General features: G+C 48.8%; 1 protein-coding gene across 1 annotated transcript; it reads left to right on the top strand.

The window, feature by feature from the left end:
• Positions 1-15360: 15360 nt before the first annotated feature.
• On the top strand, positions 15361-18501 carry LOC119166702 (uncharacterized). The gene has a single exon (XM_075868966.1). It carries the CDS (start codon positions 15361-15363, stop codon positions 18499-18501), a length of 3141 nt encoding a protein of 1046 aa, XP_075725081.1.
• Positions 18502-19036: the final 535 nt, after the last annotated feature.

The raw sequence follows: 19036 nt of genomic DNA, 5'->3' as shown, positions 1-19036 counted from the left end.
TGTCCCTCTTTAAGTTACTGACCCACTTCTCGTATATTTGAGGCATCGAGCGTGGGAAACTACATAAAAAAAAAAACACCTTTAACGTGCCTCGATAAAAATATAGGCGGCCAAATACCACATTTTTCTCGCAGAATACGTAAAAAAAGAATATAATTTTGAGGTACTTAGGCTTAAAATGTCTTCGCTACATTTCCGGTCGATTCATAAAGTTCAAAGCTCTCTCTACAGGCCAGCATTTCATTAAAAAGAAGAGAAAAGCCCTCGCGCCCGCAGCAGACGACTGTTCGTCGCGGTGGCTTCCGGGACACCAACGGCGTCTTCCTGTGGCTTCAACCGCGCGCTCTCAATGCACGGTGTGGCTCGCCCTAGTAGAGATGAGTGGTTGACATCGCCATTCGCGAACGCGATCGGCTTCGCTAACCCTCTGAACGCCGGCGTCAGCCGGCGAAGGTACGCGCACACTAGCGGGAAGCGGCGAGCGTGCGGTGGACGAGGGAAAGAGACGTCAACGCACATTGCTAGGAGGGCGTGATCTACTTGGCACCGCTCCAACACCTGCGGTAATAGGAGTGGTGCGGACAGAGGGACAGCGTTACGCAGGCTAGTCAAGGAGCTGCTTCGCGTCTAATAAGTGAAAGAAGCTCGAGAGGGGGAGATCATCGGTAAACCGTAACTCCCTCGTGAAAAGACAGCCCATTACGTCATTAGAAAAACGTAAGACTGTGCGTATATTACACAAATCAACTTTTATTTTGTTCTTGTTCGTTTCTTGTTTTGTTTTTTTGTTTGTTTTTACGGGGGCGAAGCTCCTTAAAGGGGCCCTGCAACACTTTTTGAGCATGGTCAGAAAACGCGGCCGATCGGTAGTAGAGGCTCCCGAAAACACGCGAGTCAAATATTATAGCACAGCACGCGGCCTGAAATTCACAATAAATTATCAAAGTCAGCTAAAAATTGCTTTCTCTTCTCTCGACAAATCACGTTATCTGCCCAAAAATCACACGTCAACGACCCATCTATTAGCCATTGACCGATTTGAACATAGCGCGCACGCTCGTTACAGAGATCGCCACGGGAGGCCGCTATTTGTCCACGCCTGCGCGCGTGATTACACTGACGAAGCCGCGCATTCGAAGAAAAAAAAGTGCTCAAGGTCACGAGGCGCACGTGACGTATTTTCTTTCCCCTGGCCATCCCTCCCTGCTTAGCTTCCAGCGCTTTCGTTGCGACGAGGGAAGAGAGAATGTAGTCACAGCATGCGACAAACCTTTGCAACTCCACTCGCACTGGACGGATTCTTAAAATTTTTGCGGCGTTGAATTTGTGAGGCAATAAGCTATTCCAGTGAATTCATTCCATGGTTACTTGAAAAAGTGTTTCAGGGCCCCTTTAAGGCGATCACCCGATCGTCCTCTCTAGGGTATGTGCCACAGTGGAGTTTAGTTCTTGGAATTTCTGCTAGATGGCGGTAGTTGTATTTAATCAATATATGATGAAAAGATGCGAGATGGTGGTACTTGGGGTGTTCACTAGACGGACGGACAGACAGACAGACAGACGGACAGACGCACGGATGGACAGATCGACCCGCGGTTGGGCGGATAAACGAACGAACGGACGGACGCTTCAGCCAACTCATCATCATTCAGTCGGAGGATATGCTGTAATTGTTTTTTCACTTCTTCGTTGTCATGGCGGCTGGATTGCTATTGGATTGGATTAACTTTTATTTGGTCCTCCAAAACACAGATCACTGTGTTGCGGGCAGCTCCCACGTGGGGACTGAGATGCCAAGCTCCTCAACCGCCTCGCGGGCTTGGTGGACAGCCCAGAGCTGATCTGCCAAGGACGAGCTGCGGATTGCAGCCTCCCTTCTGGCAGAGGTGATGTGCGATAAATGAGCGAATTTGGTGCACTGCCCGAGCATGTGTTCTAATGAAGCTATTTCCCCACAATGTGGACAAAGATTACTTGGGTATAGGTCAGGGTACATGATGTGTAACATTTTCAAAGTAGGGTACATCCGCGTTTGCAAAAGCCTTAATGTAAGTGCTTGGGGCCGGGTTAGATTTTTGTGAGGTGGAGGGAAAATCCTTTTAGTCAGGTAGAAATGTTTAGTGAGCTCGTTATATGTTGTAAGAATTTCCCGGTTATCCCCTTCACCGGTAGAACGCATCCCCGGGGAGGCGCGGCTTTATGGCGCATGGAATGAAGTGAGACAGGTTCTTGTACTGGTTGCAATGGGAAGTTTGCAACTATGCATGTCCCTCGGATCGTGGTAGGTTGCATATGAATACATCCGAGTGCGTATTTGGAAAGTATGTGCTGGACGATGCAGTCATTTGCAATGACGTCCATCCGTCCGTAAGTCTGTCTGTCTGTCTGTCTGTCTGCCTGTCTGTCTGTGTGTCTGTTTGTCTGTCTGTCTGTCTGTTCGTCCATCCGTCTGCCCGTCTGTCTCCAAAATGTTCCCTATATGTGAAATAGACTGTACGTTCAAGAAGGGAAGTTTTATTGTGTGCGTAACTTGTACATAAACAAACGAAACAACAAAAACAAGTGAAAACAGTGCATACACCTTACAAATTGGCACTAAGACACCAATTTATCTTTGTGTATTCGAATGTTACAAGTTAAAGGGAAAATAAAATGGGTCGAAGTGCCCACACTTCAGAGAATGCCGCGTATGCATGCGTAATAGAGTGGGAATTTGGCTAATACGGAACAATTGGAAACTCCAGCTGTGCTTCCCTTACTCTAAAGAAACGTGTATGTCATTGTCGAAGGAAAGCCTCTTGACCGTATGGAAAGCCTCTTCGTCGCAAGGCTGTTTGCAAGATCAGCCTTGCGAAAAGCTCACGTTCTGTTTTCATGCGGGTTGTGCGAAAGCCAAAGAGGCATTGCACCATGTGCCGGATGCCTTTCACCATCTAGCACTCGAACATAGCATGCTGTGCCGTCTCACTTCTGCCCCAGTTTGGACAACGGCCATCTGGAATGACTCCCCATTGTGCCAACCTTTCAAGCGCAGGCAATGCCGAGCTCCATTCTTTCAACCAGTCAAACTGGGACACCTCGTCAGGTACGCAATCGCAACGCCAACGTTTCCAATTTTTCGTACAAGATCTTTTTTTTTCCTCTTTGCTAAGTGTGCTACTTTTCCCCATTGCACTTATTTCATGTGATAAAACGTCTTACAGTCTGCGTAGGTCCATTGCTGCTACTGTTCTTTTTAAGCCTCTGGCAGCTCTGTGGAACTGAAATGAAGAATAGAAAGGGTAAAATGGTAGCTTTCGACGAAAAATCCGTAAACAGGGGCTGTGTCGAGCCGGCGTTCCGAGAAGCGGACCTGTCTACAGATTTTTTTAAAGCAGCTCCGTAAAACGGAATTTCTGTTCGTGATCTAATTAATGCATGGAGTTGCCATGAAAATTCTTTTTAGCGTACCACTCCCGTACATTACGAGGGTGTACCCGGAGTAATTTACGTCATCGAAGAGCTTCTGTGTTGTTTCTGTAGCCAGTGCTCTTGTGAACGTTGACATGTCTGGGAGACCAAGGCCTCCCCGGCTTGTGGGAAGCTGTAAAAGTTACAATGTTCTACAAAAATACAAGAATACTGAGCGCACTGTACACATACAACGCATCAGGTGGATAATTAAGCCCCGTAGTTCTACCGTAGTTGTATTACAAGAAGCTGTGCCAATCAAAAACATAAAAAAATAAAGAAGGAAGCGCTCTCGTTTAGGCGGTAATTGAGACCGCCTTATTAAGTGACGGTACTTTATCCCACAATCGTTTAACTAATGAACTCTGTAGGCTTCAACATACATGCGGCTGCTACATTTCACATTGTAGGTAAAGTTTATTAGCCCACGTTCGATCCTCGAAGCTTGAAATTATAGCAGACAAACTATAAAATATGCCTTTTTATAAAAACATCGATAAAAACTGAAACTGAGATGCAGAGCTAGGGCTTATTTTTTTTTTCGGAGAATGGGGATCGAGGCGCGGCAAGGTTCATAAACTGCGATCATAAAGAAAATTAATGACCGTACTTGTATGATATTAATGAGTCGCACTGGTTAATTTAGTTCGGTAATGGTTGCTAAATGCACTCAACAAAAATGACACATACACGTGTATATATATATATATATATATATATATATATATTGTGAAGAAGAAAGAGCGTCGTTGGCAAGCAACATCGCCACCGCTTGGGTACTGGGTGCTGGGCTTCGCTCGCTCGGCTCGTGCTGATCATCGCCGGCATCTGCTTGACCGTTGCTCTTGCACGATCGTGTTTCTTCGTAGGACCACCGTCGCAACAGTCGTCAATAAACCCTTTTTCAATTGGTGGAAGGTGCTGACATTCCCCGTCGTCTGAACCTGGGTGCTGCCATTCGCCGTCGCCTGAACCTGGAGCTGCGCAACCGAACGCTGCCTCCCATCATGGCTACCAACAACGCGCAACCTGGCTCTTCCACTCCATCCCCCAGCAACCCCGGCGTTCTTCGTTTGCGAGAGCCCAAGGTCTTTAGCGGAGCTGATGAGACCGACGTGGAAGACTGGTTCGCTAACTATGAACTGGTGAGCGCTAACAACAAGTGGGATGACGCGGACAAATTGACTTACGTCATTTTTTACCTCACTGACGTGGCCGAAATGTGGTATAACAACCACAAAAACGACATCACGACGTGGTCCATCTTTAAAACCTTGTTTGCTGACGTTTTTGGCCGACCCGCAGTCCGCAAGTCCAGAGCCGAACAACGCTTGCGGACTCGCGCACAAAAGCCAACGGAATCTTTCACCAGCTACATCGAAGACATTATTGGTCTTTGCAACCGTGTGAACACCACCATGCCCGAGTCGGAGAAGATTCAACACATTCTCAAAGGGATAAATGACGGTGCATATCAGCTGCTCCTGGCCCGTAATCCTGCCACCGTTGCGGAACTTGTCACTTTGTGTCAAAGTTTCGACGAGTTGAGCAAGCAGCGCGCCCTGACTCGCCCATTTTCCTCACACGCCGACTCGCTCTCCAGTCTCACTTCTGTTCCCGACCACACACCAACACTGCAAGAGATTAAAGACTTTGTGCGTGAAGAAGTAGCTCGGCAACTGTCGTTGATTCCCTTCACGCAGCAGCCGCCGTCCTCTCGTCTGCCCTCACCACTCCGCGACGTTATTGCCGAAGAGGTAGCTCAGGCTGTTCCCGTCGCTGCCCACCAGCAGCCTGTGGCCATGCCTGTTGCCCATGCACCGGCTATGCAGCCCGTGGCCGCGCCCCTTACGTATGCCCAGGTGGTACGTAGCAGACCCCGCCAGCAGCATTTGCCACCCATGTCTTCAGTCGCTCCCCACTCCGCCCCATTTTCGACACCTTGGGACGCACCACGAGTCAGCAATTCCTGGCGCACTCCTGACAATCGACCGATCTGCTACGCCTGCGGTACTCCAGGACACGTGGCACGATATTGTCGCCGTCGCTTCCAACCACTCCGCGACGCTACTCGGCCGTTACCGTATGACCCACAGCCCATGCACATACCTGCTCCCTATCCCTCACCGCAGTATGGATGCACTAACTTTCCTGAGTCTCGGTCACACCAGCCTCAAACTCACTCTCCCCGCTCCCCATTTCCTCGCAGGCGATCACTGTCCCCAATGCGTCCTAGACCCGCTTCCTCCAACCGGGAAAACTGAACGCCGCAGTTCCAGAGGCAAGAACTGCGCCGTCGTCGAAATGCTCAAGTCCTCGCACTTCACCAGCTAACGTCGTCGCTATATCTGTCGATGGTGTTTCTACCTTTGCCCTCGTCGACACAGGTGCTGCCGTTTCTGTTATAGCCGCCCAGCTCTGCCACTCCCTACGCAAAGTGACCACGCCGCTCTCTGGACTATCGCTTCGTACAGCTAGCGCACAACAAGTTCGACCTCTTGGCACCTGTACGGCCCGCATATTCATCCAAGGCTCTATGTACGTTGTCGAGTTCATCGTCCTTTCGGTGTGCTCGCATGACGTTATCCTCGGGTGGGACTTTCTGTCAAATCATCATGCCATCATCGACTGCGCACGCGCTGAAGTTCAATTTTCGCACCTGTGTGACGAACCTTTGCACGAAACCCTTGAGCGGTCACCAAAACTTGTCGTGCGCGAGGACACTGAAATTCCTCCAGCCTCTCTTGTCGTTGTCCCGGTTTGCTGCGATGACTATAACGATGCTACAGTAATGTTTACACCTTCCGACATTTTCATGAGCCGAAAAGCCGTTTCCTTGCCTTTCGCTACACTCGACGTCACTGCGGGCCGAAGCAATATTTTCGTCCACAACCCCCTTTCGGCACCGCTTACGTTACTTGCCGGCGAATGTCTCGGTCGAGTGGAGTACCTCGATTCCTGTTTATTCCTTAACATGCCAGACGAATCGTGCAGTAGCGCCTCAACCGAACTTCATGCCCTTTCCCCAATGGAGTGCTCATCGAGTGACACCTTCTCGAGTTCCATCGCCGACACCTTAAGTGCCCATGAACGCGCCGAGCTTCTTAATCTCCTCCAGCACTTTGCGAATTCATTCGACGTTTCTCAGCCGCAATTGGGTCGGACTTCCGCAGTGCACCACTACATTGACACCGGTTCGCACCAGCCATTGCGTCAAAGACCGTACCGTGTCTCTGCTGCAGAACGTCACGTCATCAACGACCAGGTCGAAGAGATGCTACGCCGTCGCGTTATTCGACCATCGCACAGTCCTTGGGCATCTCCTGTCGTTCTAGTTCGAAAAAAAGATGGATCGATTCGATTTTGCGTCGACTACCGGCGATTAAACAAGGTGACGCGGAAAGACGTCTATCCATTACCGCGCATAGACGACGCCCTTGACAGCCTACAAGGAGCCGAATTCTTCTCCTCCTTAGACTTACGATCTGGATACTGGCAGGTTCCTATGGCAGAAGCTGATCGCCAGAAAACTGCGTTCATTACACCAGATGGCCTGTACGAATTTAACGTAATGCCATTTGGTCTTTGTAATGCTCCTGCCACGTTTGAACGGCTCATGGACAACACACTGCGTGAACTGAAGTGGTCTGTGTGTCTATGCTACCTCGACGACATTGTCGTTTTCTCTCCCGATTTTCCTACGCATCTGCTTCGGCTCCAACTGGTTCTCACGTGTTTAACCAACGCTGGGCTCCAACTGAACCTTAAAAAGTGCCGCTTCGCCGCGCGAGAGCTGTCCATCTTAGGGCACATCGTCTCCAAGCATGGTGTTCGACCCGACCCTGCAAAACTGCGAGCAGTCGCTGAGTTCCCGAAACCTACTACACTGAAAGAATTACGCAGTTTTGTCGGACTATGTTCGTACTTCCGGCGCTTCGTGCGAAATTTTGCATCGATCATGTCACCACTGACCAACCTCCTACGCGGTGATGCAGACCTTTCATCCTGGTCTTCTGACTGCGACGTCGCGTTTGCCACGCTCCGTAGTCTGCTAACATCTCCTCCAATTCTTCGGCATTTCGACCCAACAGCTGCAACGGAAGTTCACACAGACGCTAGTGGGGTTGGTCTAGGCGCCGTCCTCGCCCAACGCAAGCCGGGCTACTCCGAATACGTCGTCGCTTATGCGAGTCGCACACTTACTAAAGCTGAGGCCAATTACAGCGTCACTGAAAAAGAGTGCTTGGCGCTAGTGTGGGCGCTTCGCAAGTTCCGCCCTTATTTGTACGGTCGCCCATTCGACCTGGTAACGGACCACCATGCACTTTGTTGGCTCGCCACATTGAAAGACCCTTCTGGCCGCCTAGCTCGGTGGGCACTGCAAATCCAGGAGTACGACATTCGTGTCATCTATCGCAGCGGACGCAAGCATTCTGACGCCGACGCCCTGTCGCGTTCGCCTTTACCTCCCGACTCGGCCTGCGGAACCACTGGTATCTCCATCGCATCTCTCGACCTCGACTCCTTTACCAGTGAACAACACAAGGACCCGTGGAGCGCTTCTCTTTTTAACTGTCTTTCTGGATCGTCAACCACTGCGGTACCACGATCTCTCCGACGTCAAGCTGCTCATTTCGCCATTCGTGATCGGCTACTACACCGACGCAACTACGCCCCCGAAGGTCGTAAGTGGCTCTTGGTTGTCCCGCGCAGCTTGCGATCACAAATCTGCGCCTCCTTTCACGACGATCCCCAGTGTGGTCATGCCGGAGTTTTCAAAACTTACGAACGCATTCGCCATCGCTTCTACTGGCGCGGAATGTATAATTTCGTTCGAAAATTCGTTATGGGCTGTCCTGACTGTCAACGTCGCAAATCAGCGCCTTTCCACTCGTCCGGTGCGCTTCAACCGCTTCCGTGCCCTGCCAAACCTTTCGATCGGATCGGAATTGATCTCTATGGCCCTCTACCGACAACATCAGATGAAAATCGGTGGATTATAGTCGCTGTGGACCATTTAACACGCTACGCTGAGACCGCCGCCCTTCCAAGTGCCACTGCGCGGGACGTAGCATCCTTCATCCTTCATCGCTTCATATTACGACATGGTGCACCTCGAGAACTACTAAGCGATCGAGGTCGAGCCTTCCTATCAGAAGTCGTCACATCTCTGCTTTCTGAATGCCATGTTGTTCATCGCAAGACCACGGCATACCACCCGCAGACTAACGGGCTCACGGAAAGATTTAACCGCACCCTTGGCGATATGCTCGTCATGTATGTGACATCCGATCATACTAACTGGGATCGCATTCTTCCATTCATTACGTTCGCATATAACACCGCGGCACAGTCTACCACTGGATTTTCACCTTACTTTCTTCTTTATGGACGCGAACCATCCCACACCATCGATACTCTCCTTCCATACCGTCCTGACGCATCCGAATGCCCATCTGTGTCCGAAGCTGCCCGAAATGCGGAAGAGTGCCGTGAACTCGCACGCACCTTTACGTCTCGAGAACAACAGCGCCAGAAAGAAAACAACGTCGACTCTTCACAAAGCCCCAGCTATTCCCCGGGATCACTTGTATGGCTGGCTGTTCCTTACCAAACCCCCGGCATTTCCTCAAAACTCGTTCCAAAGTACGAGGGCCCATACCGCGTTTTGGAGCAAACCTCGCCGGTGAATTTTCTCATCGAGCCACTTTCCCCATCTGACGACATGCGCCGGCGTGGACGTGACATCGTCCACGTCGCCCGCCTTAAGCCATATTATAGCCCTCTGCCTCCAGACTCTTAGGTCGCCAGGATGGCTCTTTTTCGGCGGGGGCAAGTTGTGAAGAAGAAAGAGCGTCGTTGGCAAGCAACATCGCCACCGCTTGGGTACTGGGTGCTGGGCTTCGCTCGCTCGGCTCGTGCTGATCATCGCCGGCATCTGCTTGACCGTTGCTCTTGCACGATCGTGTTTCTTCGTAGGACCACCGTCGCAACAGTCGTCAATAAACCCTTTTTCAATATATATATATATATATATATATATATATATATATATATATATATATATATATATATTGACGCTGTATCCGAGGAGTATACATATGTAATGTTTATAAAATTGGATAGGCAGCACCACCACGACTATTGATGTTTCACGAAGATTAGGAAAAGTAGTTCCGAGACCTGGCGTAGCTCTGTGGTACAGAATGCCTGATACGCAGAATGCTTGCTTGGTCGATTCCTGCTGGGACCCTGAAATTTATTATTTGCAATCGTCGTATCAGTGTTGCCGATGTCAAGTTTTTCGTAACACTGACATTTATTCCATGCCTTCGTTGGGTCGACGCACACGATGTCAGGTGTTGCTTAACGCTCACGCGTTAAAATTGCCAATGAGTGTTCTCGCTGTTCCTGGTAGATTATAAGTGTCAATCACCTGTGGCACGTACCCGTATTCAAGCGGCACATACCTGCCCGTGGAAAAGTACCACTGTCTGGCGGGAAGTGTTTGATGACGTACGCGACGGGATTGTGACATTATTCATGTCTTGACCAGTGCGTCATATTCGTCAAATCATCATGCTAATTTTGGTTCATGCCAAGTTAAGGGGAGACCACGAAAGTACCCGAACATACGCGGCTAGATAGATAGATACGCTCTAAGTCGCCGAAGTTCGCTAAGAAATGCTTTGCATTTAATAATTAATTACGTGCGAAATAGATATCAAGAATAAACGCATCACGCATTGATGTGGCGTAACACACATTAAACAAACGCCAATTTTAGAGAACCCTACCAATTTTAGGGCACTTACTATATATATCTGTGATTATGTTTCGCTGCGCAAGCGTGTGGCTTTCTTACACTCCGCAGCGTTGGCAACCACAGTGGTGCCAGATTATAGTTGACTATGCTCTATGAAAAAGTTGTTCTGCGTCGTCCAGTGGCGTCGTCTGGCTGTAACTCTGTAAAAATTGCGTTCATGACGCGCGTTACGTTTATTTCTAGAAGGGCAGTGGCGTTCAATATTCAAAGCCACCTCAGAGTACATTCCGCGTCCTTACAGTGACGTCTCTCATGGCTGTCACACCACTTTTTTTAAATGCAAAGCATTTCTTAGTGAACTTCGGCGACTTTGAGCGTATCTATCTATCTATCTATCTATCTATCTATCTATCTATCTATCTATCTATCTATCTATCTATCTATCTATCTATCTATCAATCTATCTATCTATCTATCTATCTATCTATCTATCTATCTATCTATCTATCTATCTATCTATCTATCTATCTAGGTGCCTACGACTTTCAGCTCTACTGGCCGTTTCGATACTGGTACCGACACTAAAAATGGTATGGCATGACATGACTGTCTGACGAGCATAAGGGAATAGTCATAACAAGAAAATCATGATATGTATGTCATGAATACCATGATTGAAATTTCATGGGCTTGCTGCTCTTGCGGTGGTTTCCTTCGCATGGCATGTTGCAAAACTGGTGTGGTATGACATGACTGCATGGCCAACACAAGTGACGGACCCTGACTTGAAAATGACGACATGCGTGTCATGTAACAACATGACTACATGCCACAATCTTGATGCAATCGCGGCCGTTTCGATAGCTTCGAATATACTAAATTTAGTATTATGGGACGTGAATGGATGACGGAGGTGTGTAACTGGCGCAAACACGATAATCATCAGATGCGTGTCATTCAAAGACATGACTCCATGCCATGCTCATGATGCGTTCGCGGCTGTTTCGCTAGCTTCCCATATGCCAAGTTTGGTATTACGGGATGTGAATGGATGATGAAGGTATGACTGGTGCAACCATAATAATCAAGAGATGCCTGTCATGCAACAACATGACTACATGTCACACTCATGACGCGCTCGCAACCGTTTCCCTGGCTCCACATATGATAAATTTGGTATCAAGTGACGTGTATAGATTACGAAGGTAAATGACACGTCCAAACGTGATAATCATGGCATGGAAGTCATGTACGGCAAAATTTACCTCCGCCTCGTAACGTTGTGCTGATTTTAAAATGACAAAATAACCTTTCTCATTCGTGCTTCGCGTATCATCGATTCCCGCTTGGGATCTGCCAATTTTTTAGTCGCACGATGTCACGCTTCGACGTCGGTGGTGGCGCCGTTCACACCCGCACTGCGCACGCACGCTCGCGTCTCGTGCCGGCCTAGGAAGACACCCGCAAGGCTGTCTCTCACCTCTCAAGGACGACGGAGGCAGGGTGAGCTTTAGTAAAGAAATTATGAACCAGCGCATGGTGGCGAAAAACCTTATTATAAAAGAGAGCTGAGCACCCGAAAGGACCTTACAGGCGTGGTGACATGCTCAGTCCGGGACGTCATTGGACAATACCGCTGCTTTTGTTCGGGCAATCACGGCCTGTTGGGTCCCAAGGTTGATTGATTGATTGATTTGTGGGGTTTAACGTCTGAAAACCACCATCTAATTATAAGAGACGCCGTAGTGGAAGGCCCCGGAAATTTCGACCACCTGGGGTTCTTTAACGTGCATCCAAATCTGAGCACACGGGCCTACAACATTTCCGCCTCCATCGGAAATGCAGCCGCCTCAGCCGGGATTTGATCCCGCGACCTGCGGGTCAGCAGCCGAGTACCTTAGCCACTAGACCGCCGCGGCGGGGCAGGATCCCAAGGTTGGAGCAGCTAAGGAGCGTCGCCTCACAGTCCACTCGCAGAGGGTTGGGGAGGGGAGATATGGGTGTGTTTAGCTGACAGGCCCACATCATGTGGTAGACATCGGCTGTCTGCCCACAGTGCTTGCACGTGCTGGGGACTGTAGGATCAGGTAAAAATATTGTAATATCGCCGGGCATAGCAACGTGTTTGTTTGGAGCCAGCGTAAAATTATTTCCCCGCCTTATCCAGACCCTGGGCAGGGGGTGTATACCGGCGATGCTGTGAGCGATAATATTGCACAATTTATTTGCACATGAGCAGCGGTGGTTGCGAGGTCCAGTTCATAGGGCTCAAATGAGGTTCGACCCGGTTGAGACGGGCGTCGACGCGGGTGCTAGAAGAATGGTTTGAAGCGAAACTTAGCGTGGCGTTTAATCGAGTAAACGTTTGTTTTACTATACACGCAACGACACGGGGGGTGGGTTGGGTTTCGTGTAAGTTTCATCGCAGGTAAACGAGCCGAAAGAGTAGGCAGATTTAGTGACGCGTCTGCAGCAGCCGCGCGGACGCAGCCTGCTAGCCATTTGCAATGGCAGGCCGCGTCCATACGGCTGCTGCGGACGCGCAACTGAATAGACAGATTTCTTATACAAGCTCTCTTATACCGTTGTGCGGTAAACATTGAACTAATACTCCAATGACATGTTTCGCTTTCGTGTTATACTGATTCCTGTGATGAAGGGATCAACTATGTTTTTCGTTTTGTTTTTGTGCGGCGTAAGGTGGGGGGGGGGGGTCAATCGCAAAAAAGGCATAAAACCTGAAACATAACACGTGACTAGACTGCAGCACACATCGAGAAGCAGCGCCCTCAAACAGCGTCACTGTCAGGTTGCAAGTCAATACTACGCTCGCGCCTTTTGCGCGCTCGAGCGCAGTCATGTGTTATTTTACATATGGCGCGTGCTTTTAGGGGCGAAGCTGGGTCATGTGTCTCCTGTATGTAGTAGCCACCTCTCGTTTAGTCCTTGGAATGTCCACTGGATGACGGTACTTGTATATTATGAATATATGATGAAACGACGTGAGATAGCGGTACTTGAAGTGTTCATTAGAAAATGGATGGATGGATGGACGTATGGACGGATATACAGACAGATGTACAAGCGGACAGACAACAGACAGAAGGACATACATACATACATACATACATACATACATACATACATACATACATACATACATACATACATACATACATACATACATACATACATACATACATACATACATACATACATACATACATACATACATACATACATACATACATACATACATACATACATACATACATACATACATACATACATACATACGGGTGGATGGATGGACGGATGGACGTCGCCATCGTATGATTCCCGGTTTGCCGATAAAACCCTTCGAAGCTTCGCCCAACTCATCATCATTCACTCCCGGTGGATATGCTGCGATTTTTTATAAGCCGGGAAAATGAGCACGTAATTTGTATGTTGCTGAAAATAGCCCATTCATATGCCATTTGACATTACCTACATATTCCTTATTGATATTTATATGATCAATATAGTATTTGTCGAGTTGGAAAGATAATGAGGACTAATTAACCAAATTCATTAACCAGATAACTGGCAGTGGCTGCAATATACTGGGAACATTATGTACTAGGTGTGCGTCGTGTAACGACATTCCTCTGTCTTTTAATCGGGCTGCGTGATCTTTGCGACAACCTGTATCGCGGCGTGAAGAGTATATAGGTGAATTTACTGCTCGGGGGCAGAAGTTCCAGTGCAACTTGAGTGGCCCACTCTCCTTCACAAGTGCTTCGAGAAATGCTTTGAGCAGACAATGAATCAATGCACTGCCGGGAAGTATTTGATTTGCTAGTGCCTCTTTCATACATTTACTGAAGGATTTACACAATTCTGGAAACGCAAAAAAAATTACAGCATATGCATGGAGTGAATGATGATGACCATCCATCCATCCATCCATCCATCCATCTATCCATCCATCCATCCATCCGTCCGTCCGTTCGTCCGTCCGTCCGTCCGTCCGTCCATCCGTCTGTCTGTCTGTCTGTCTGTCTGTCTATCTGTCTGTCTGTCTGTCTGTCTGTCTGTCTGTCTGTCTGTCTGTCTGTCTGTTCTTTCACACCTACTGAGTGAGTCTTAGAACTAGGCGGTCACGTACCAAAAGAGACATGCATGTACAGACCCACGGCTTGAGGAGCTTCGCCCCTAATATATCTTGCGTGAAAACTGCGAACGCGGAAATGGCCCCTTCGACCATTTGCGGAGATCTCATTGCTTGGAGAATGCGTAAGCAAGTGTGAGGCTCAAAGTCTATCACTCTTAGTTCGGCGCATACACTTACAACAGCTATTGTACCACGGCACGCATTCTTTCTCCTCGATCACTTACCTGACACCGCACCACCCGTCTGTGATATGTTATGCACACACCTGTGTTTCCATGCATATAGCTCGCCAACTGGCGTGCGATAAATGCAGAACACGGAAGGGAGGTGTATTGTGACATCAGGTAGCACTATTGATGAAGAAAGTACGGGCCATCGGCGAAAGAGAGAAGAGAAATCAAGTTGTGAAATCCCTTGACTATGCGACACCTACCCATCAAACGTGCATACATGAAACCTATTCATCTAGATTCGTTTATTGATACAAACTTTATCTAAAATGAAGTGTGTTTCGTTTGCCCATCTGACGCGTGATCTGAACGCCAGTAAAGGGGAAGCAAGACGCACGGTGTAACGTTTGCAGTGCTCGCCCTCTTTCTACGTCGGGGCTTTCTGATAACATTGCCCGATTGCTGTTATCTTGCTGTTTTCTTTTCTTTCGTGCCAACCTGCGATTGGCTGCGTAGCGCTTAAAAACGCGCCGCAAGGTGAATAAACTGGGATTGTCTTCCTGGCACTGCTTGAGTCGTCTCTTTCCTGGGCCGGCTGTCGTCCAGCCGCCGAATACGTAACAGCTGGTGGCAGCGGTGGCGGCGGTATGGAGCGCACGTCGAAGGCGGCCTTGGCGTCCGGTTTGGTGAGAGCACGGCTTGCTTGACTTCATTGGGAGCATTAGCAGCATTTACTTGGTAGTCGAGGTTCTTTTGTATTTGTTGTTGACTTTGCTAAATAGTAGTACATATCAGGGTAGCACTTGTTAACTGCAGTCATGATCCTCACGTCGTTAACGAAACCCAACCTAGTGCTGCTAGCTGAAGAGCTCGGTATCCCTGTACAGAAGTCTATGCGGAAGCCTGCAATTATCGAAGCGATATCCAAATGCGGAGCAAACGACGACGAAGTCGAGGAGTGTTGGAGGGCAGTCTCGGAAAAGCTCAAAGAACGAGAAGTAGAACTGAAGTTAAAAGAGATGCAACTGCATAACCTTGAACGCAATGACAGTTTCGATATGCGAGGATACATGCAACCTTTCAAGGCTGGCAGTGACATCACTTTGTATCTCGTCAACTTTGAGAGGACGTGTACAAGAGCTGCACTTGCAAAAGAGACTTGGTCGCAACGCCTGTTGACATTACTTCCAAATGAGGCAGCCGATGTAATCGCGAGAATGCCAGATGAAGATGCTCATGATTACGAAAAAGTGAAACTTCATTTGAGGCGAAGGTACAGCTTGTCAACAGAAGCCTTGAGGATGAAGTTCCGTAACACGAGGCGTGGCCAAGGGGAGTCATTTTCAGAATTCGCCTACAAATCCATGAGCTTGTTAGAGGAATGGCTTAAGAGTGCCAACGCATACGAGGACAAGCAACGTCTGATTGAACTGTTTGCGCTCGAGCAGTTTTATGCGTCCATTCCGGACCAAATGCGGCTGTGGATTCAGGACAAGCCAAACGTAGAGACTTTGCAAACGGCAGCCAGCTTGGCGGACGAGTACCGTTCCCGTAGAATGGAAAGTTCGGAAGAACAAAGAAAGAAGCCGTCAGGAGCGTTCAAGAAATTTCAGAAAGGAACGAAAGAAACTAACCAAGGGAAACCAGGCGACAGTGTTCCAGCCCAAGGGCATGCAGCCAACGCGAGTGAACCGAAAAGTTCCAAGTTCGAAGAAAAACAACCGCTGGTCTGCTATAAATGCCAACAACCGGGTCACATCGCAGTCGGTTGCCGACAGCCAGCAGTTTCCGTCAATTTGCTAACCGAAGAGAGCGATTTACTCTTGCCCTACACATATGACATGAAGGTGAACGGCATCAGTTGCAACGTTCTGCGCGACACAGGAGCAACATTTGATATCGTCCACCCGTCATTTGTTAAGCCCGAGAACTTAACAGGTTCATGTGTATGGGTACGCCAGGCACTAGAGCCAGACATGAAGTGTTTGCCGGTAGCCAGAGTCGAAATGAAGGGCGCCTTCGGCACATTCGAAACTGATGCTGCGGTTTCCGATAAACTTCCTCAGAAAATTCCCTACATTTTTTCTAACCGATCAATGAGGGACTTCCAAAATGCAGGACTGGAACTTAATGCTAACCCTGTAATGGTCGTCACGAGGTCCCAAACAAGAGCTCAAGCTACCAGCGCTACCCGTAACACGGAAATTACAGACCAGAGTGAACCGACACAAGCTACTGCACCAAGCGAAACTGTTCCTGTCGACGCCAATTGTGTCGCGCCAGCCTTTGATAGCAGCACTCCCGTCGGTAATGCGCTCCCAGGTGAAGCGATAAACCCAGTCAGTGAAAATTTTCAGCTTCTAGCAAAGTTAGACAAAAGCGCTCTCAAAATGGAGCAGGCAAACGACGAGTCGCTGAAGACGTGCTGGGAAAAATCAAAACGGAAACAAAAAGGAGCCGTGTCGCTCATAGTCAAAGAAGGCATTTTGTACAGAATATTCAAAAACAAGAAAGGCAGAACCTTTGAACAGCTTGTCGTTCCCAAAAGGTATCGAGTCGCACTTTTGGGTTTGGTTCACAGCGATAGCTGGGCTGGCCATTTAGGTATCAACAAGACCAAGAGCAGGTTATTGAACGACTACTACTGGCCGATGTGCTTCAAAGAATCGGAGAACTGGGTACGTTCCTGCAACGTTTGCCAAAGGACGGGGCGGCCAAACGAAAAACTCAAAGCACCTTTGGTCCAAGTGCCTTTGATTGGCGAACCCTTTCGCAGATTAGTTGTCGACATTGTAGGTCCATTACCAGTAACAGCGGCGGGCAACAAATACTTGCTAACACTCATTTGCCCTGCTACGAAGTTCCCGGAAGCAGTGGTATTACCCGAATTAAGCTCCACTGCAGTTGTAAACGCGCTACTCGGCGTCTTTGCAAGAATTGGATTTCCTAGTGAAATCCAATGCGACCAAGGTTCTGTGTTCACAAGCGCGCTCACCACGACGTTCTTGAAGAAATGCGGCATATCCGTTCACCACAGCTCAGTCTACCATCCGCAAAGTAATTCAGTCGAGAAACTTCACTCTGTAATGAAGCGCATTCTGCGTGCACTCTGTTTCGAGAAAGGCGCCGACTGGGACGAAGCTGTTCCCGCGATGCTCTTTGCTCTGCGCTCCGTCACTCACGAAGCGACTGGGTTCACGCCGGCGGAACTTGTTTACGGTCGAGCGCTTCGCTCCCCGCTAACGTTGTTGAAAGAAAAGTGGGAAGACAAGTTCGTAGACAAATCAGTTGTCGAGTACGTGCTGACCTTGTTGAAGCGCCTACGTGAATCGCAAGAACTGGCGCAGATAAACATGGCAGAAGCGCAGCAACGCTCAAAGGTGTACTACGACAGATCCGCACGCACACGAACCTTCAAGGAAGGCGATAAAGTGCTGATTCTGCGGTCGTCAAAGGCAAATAAACTGGAAGTAGCATGGGATGGGCCGGTCACGATTAAACAAAAGCTCTCCGACACCAATTACTTGGTAACGACGCCCGGTAAACGCAATGATGTGACGATATATCACTGCAATCTAATGAAGCCTTTTATCGAACGCAGTGAGACGTTGAGCATTGTCCTTAACGAGCCTGAAGAGATCAACGTTCCTCTACCCCAAGTGCCAAGCCCCTGCTCTTCCCCATCAACAGAAGAGATAGTCCAATCTGTCACTAAACAAGCTTCTCTAACTGACAAGCAAAGAAAGGAGTTAGAACTGCTTGTGCGCAACTTCAGAGACTTGTTTAGTCCCACTCCCGGCAGGACAAATCTCGTGGAGCACGACATTGAGTTAACATCCAACAACGGGAACTCGAAGCCCTGCGCACGGATAAAACAAGAGTGGCGCGAAATGATCGTGTGCACAGTAAGAAGGCAACAAGTTATACGTATACCTACGCCATCCATATATCGAAGGTAAGTTACGTCGAAGGAATCTCTGGTGTCAAAAGTTGTGTGACGTAAAGGCTTGCGAAGCGTGGATAACGTGCGCGTACTCGACCGTAGATAATCGTGTCCATTCTCCCCGAACGTACCTATGCGTCTACGGAAGCTTGCAATGCATGTGTAAGTGTTGATAGCATCTGCTGTGGTAAATTGATTGCGCGGCAGTCCTGCGGACAGGGCGTGAACGAATGGAGAAGTGTATCGTCGTCTACGACCCTCCCCGATGATCCCAGCACTGGATTTAGGCAGAAAGCACTTACGAGCGTGCATCTATGCTGCCGTTCCCACGGTATACACACATTTAGGCCGCCTTCAAACTCTGCTCGCGCAATCTCTGTCCCTTCAGGTGTCCCGCGCGTCTTGGACATCAAGGAGAAGTATAAGTAACAACTTGAATTGAAGACTATACGTTTTCGAACACCGAGCACTTCAAGGGAGCCTTGACCAACTGGAAGTGACGCAATAAGAAGAAAAAAAGTGGCGAATCCGTGACGGTTCCTGCAACAGCT

The sequence above is a fragment of the Rhipicephalus microplus genome, chromosome 1 (assembly GCF_043290135.1).
Source record: "Rhipicephalus microplus isolate Deutch F79 chromosome 1, USDA_Rmic, whole genome shotgun sequence".
Classification (NCBI taxonomy): Eukaryota; Metazoa; Arthropoda; class Arachnida; order Ixodida; family Ixodidae; genus Rhipicephalus; species Rhipicephalus microplus.
The sequence above is the reverse complement of the archived record's forward strand: the minus strand, read 5'-3'. Positions and strand labels throughout refer to the sequence as shown.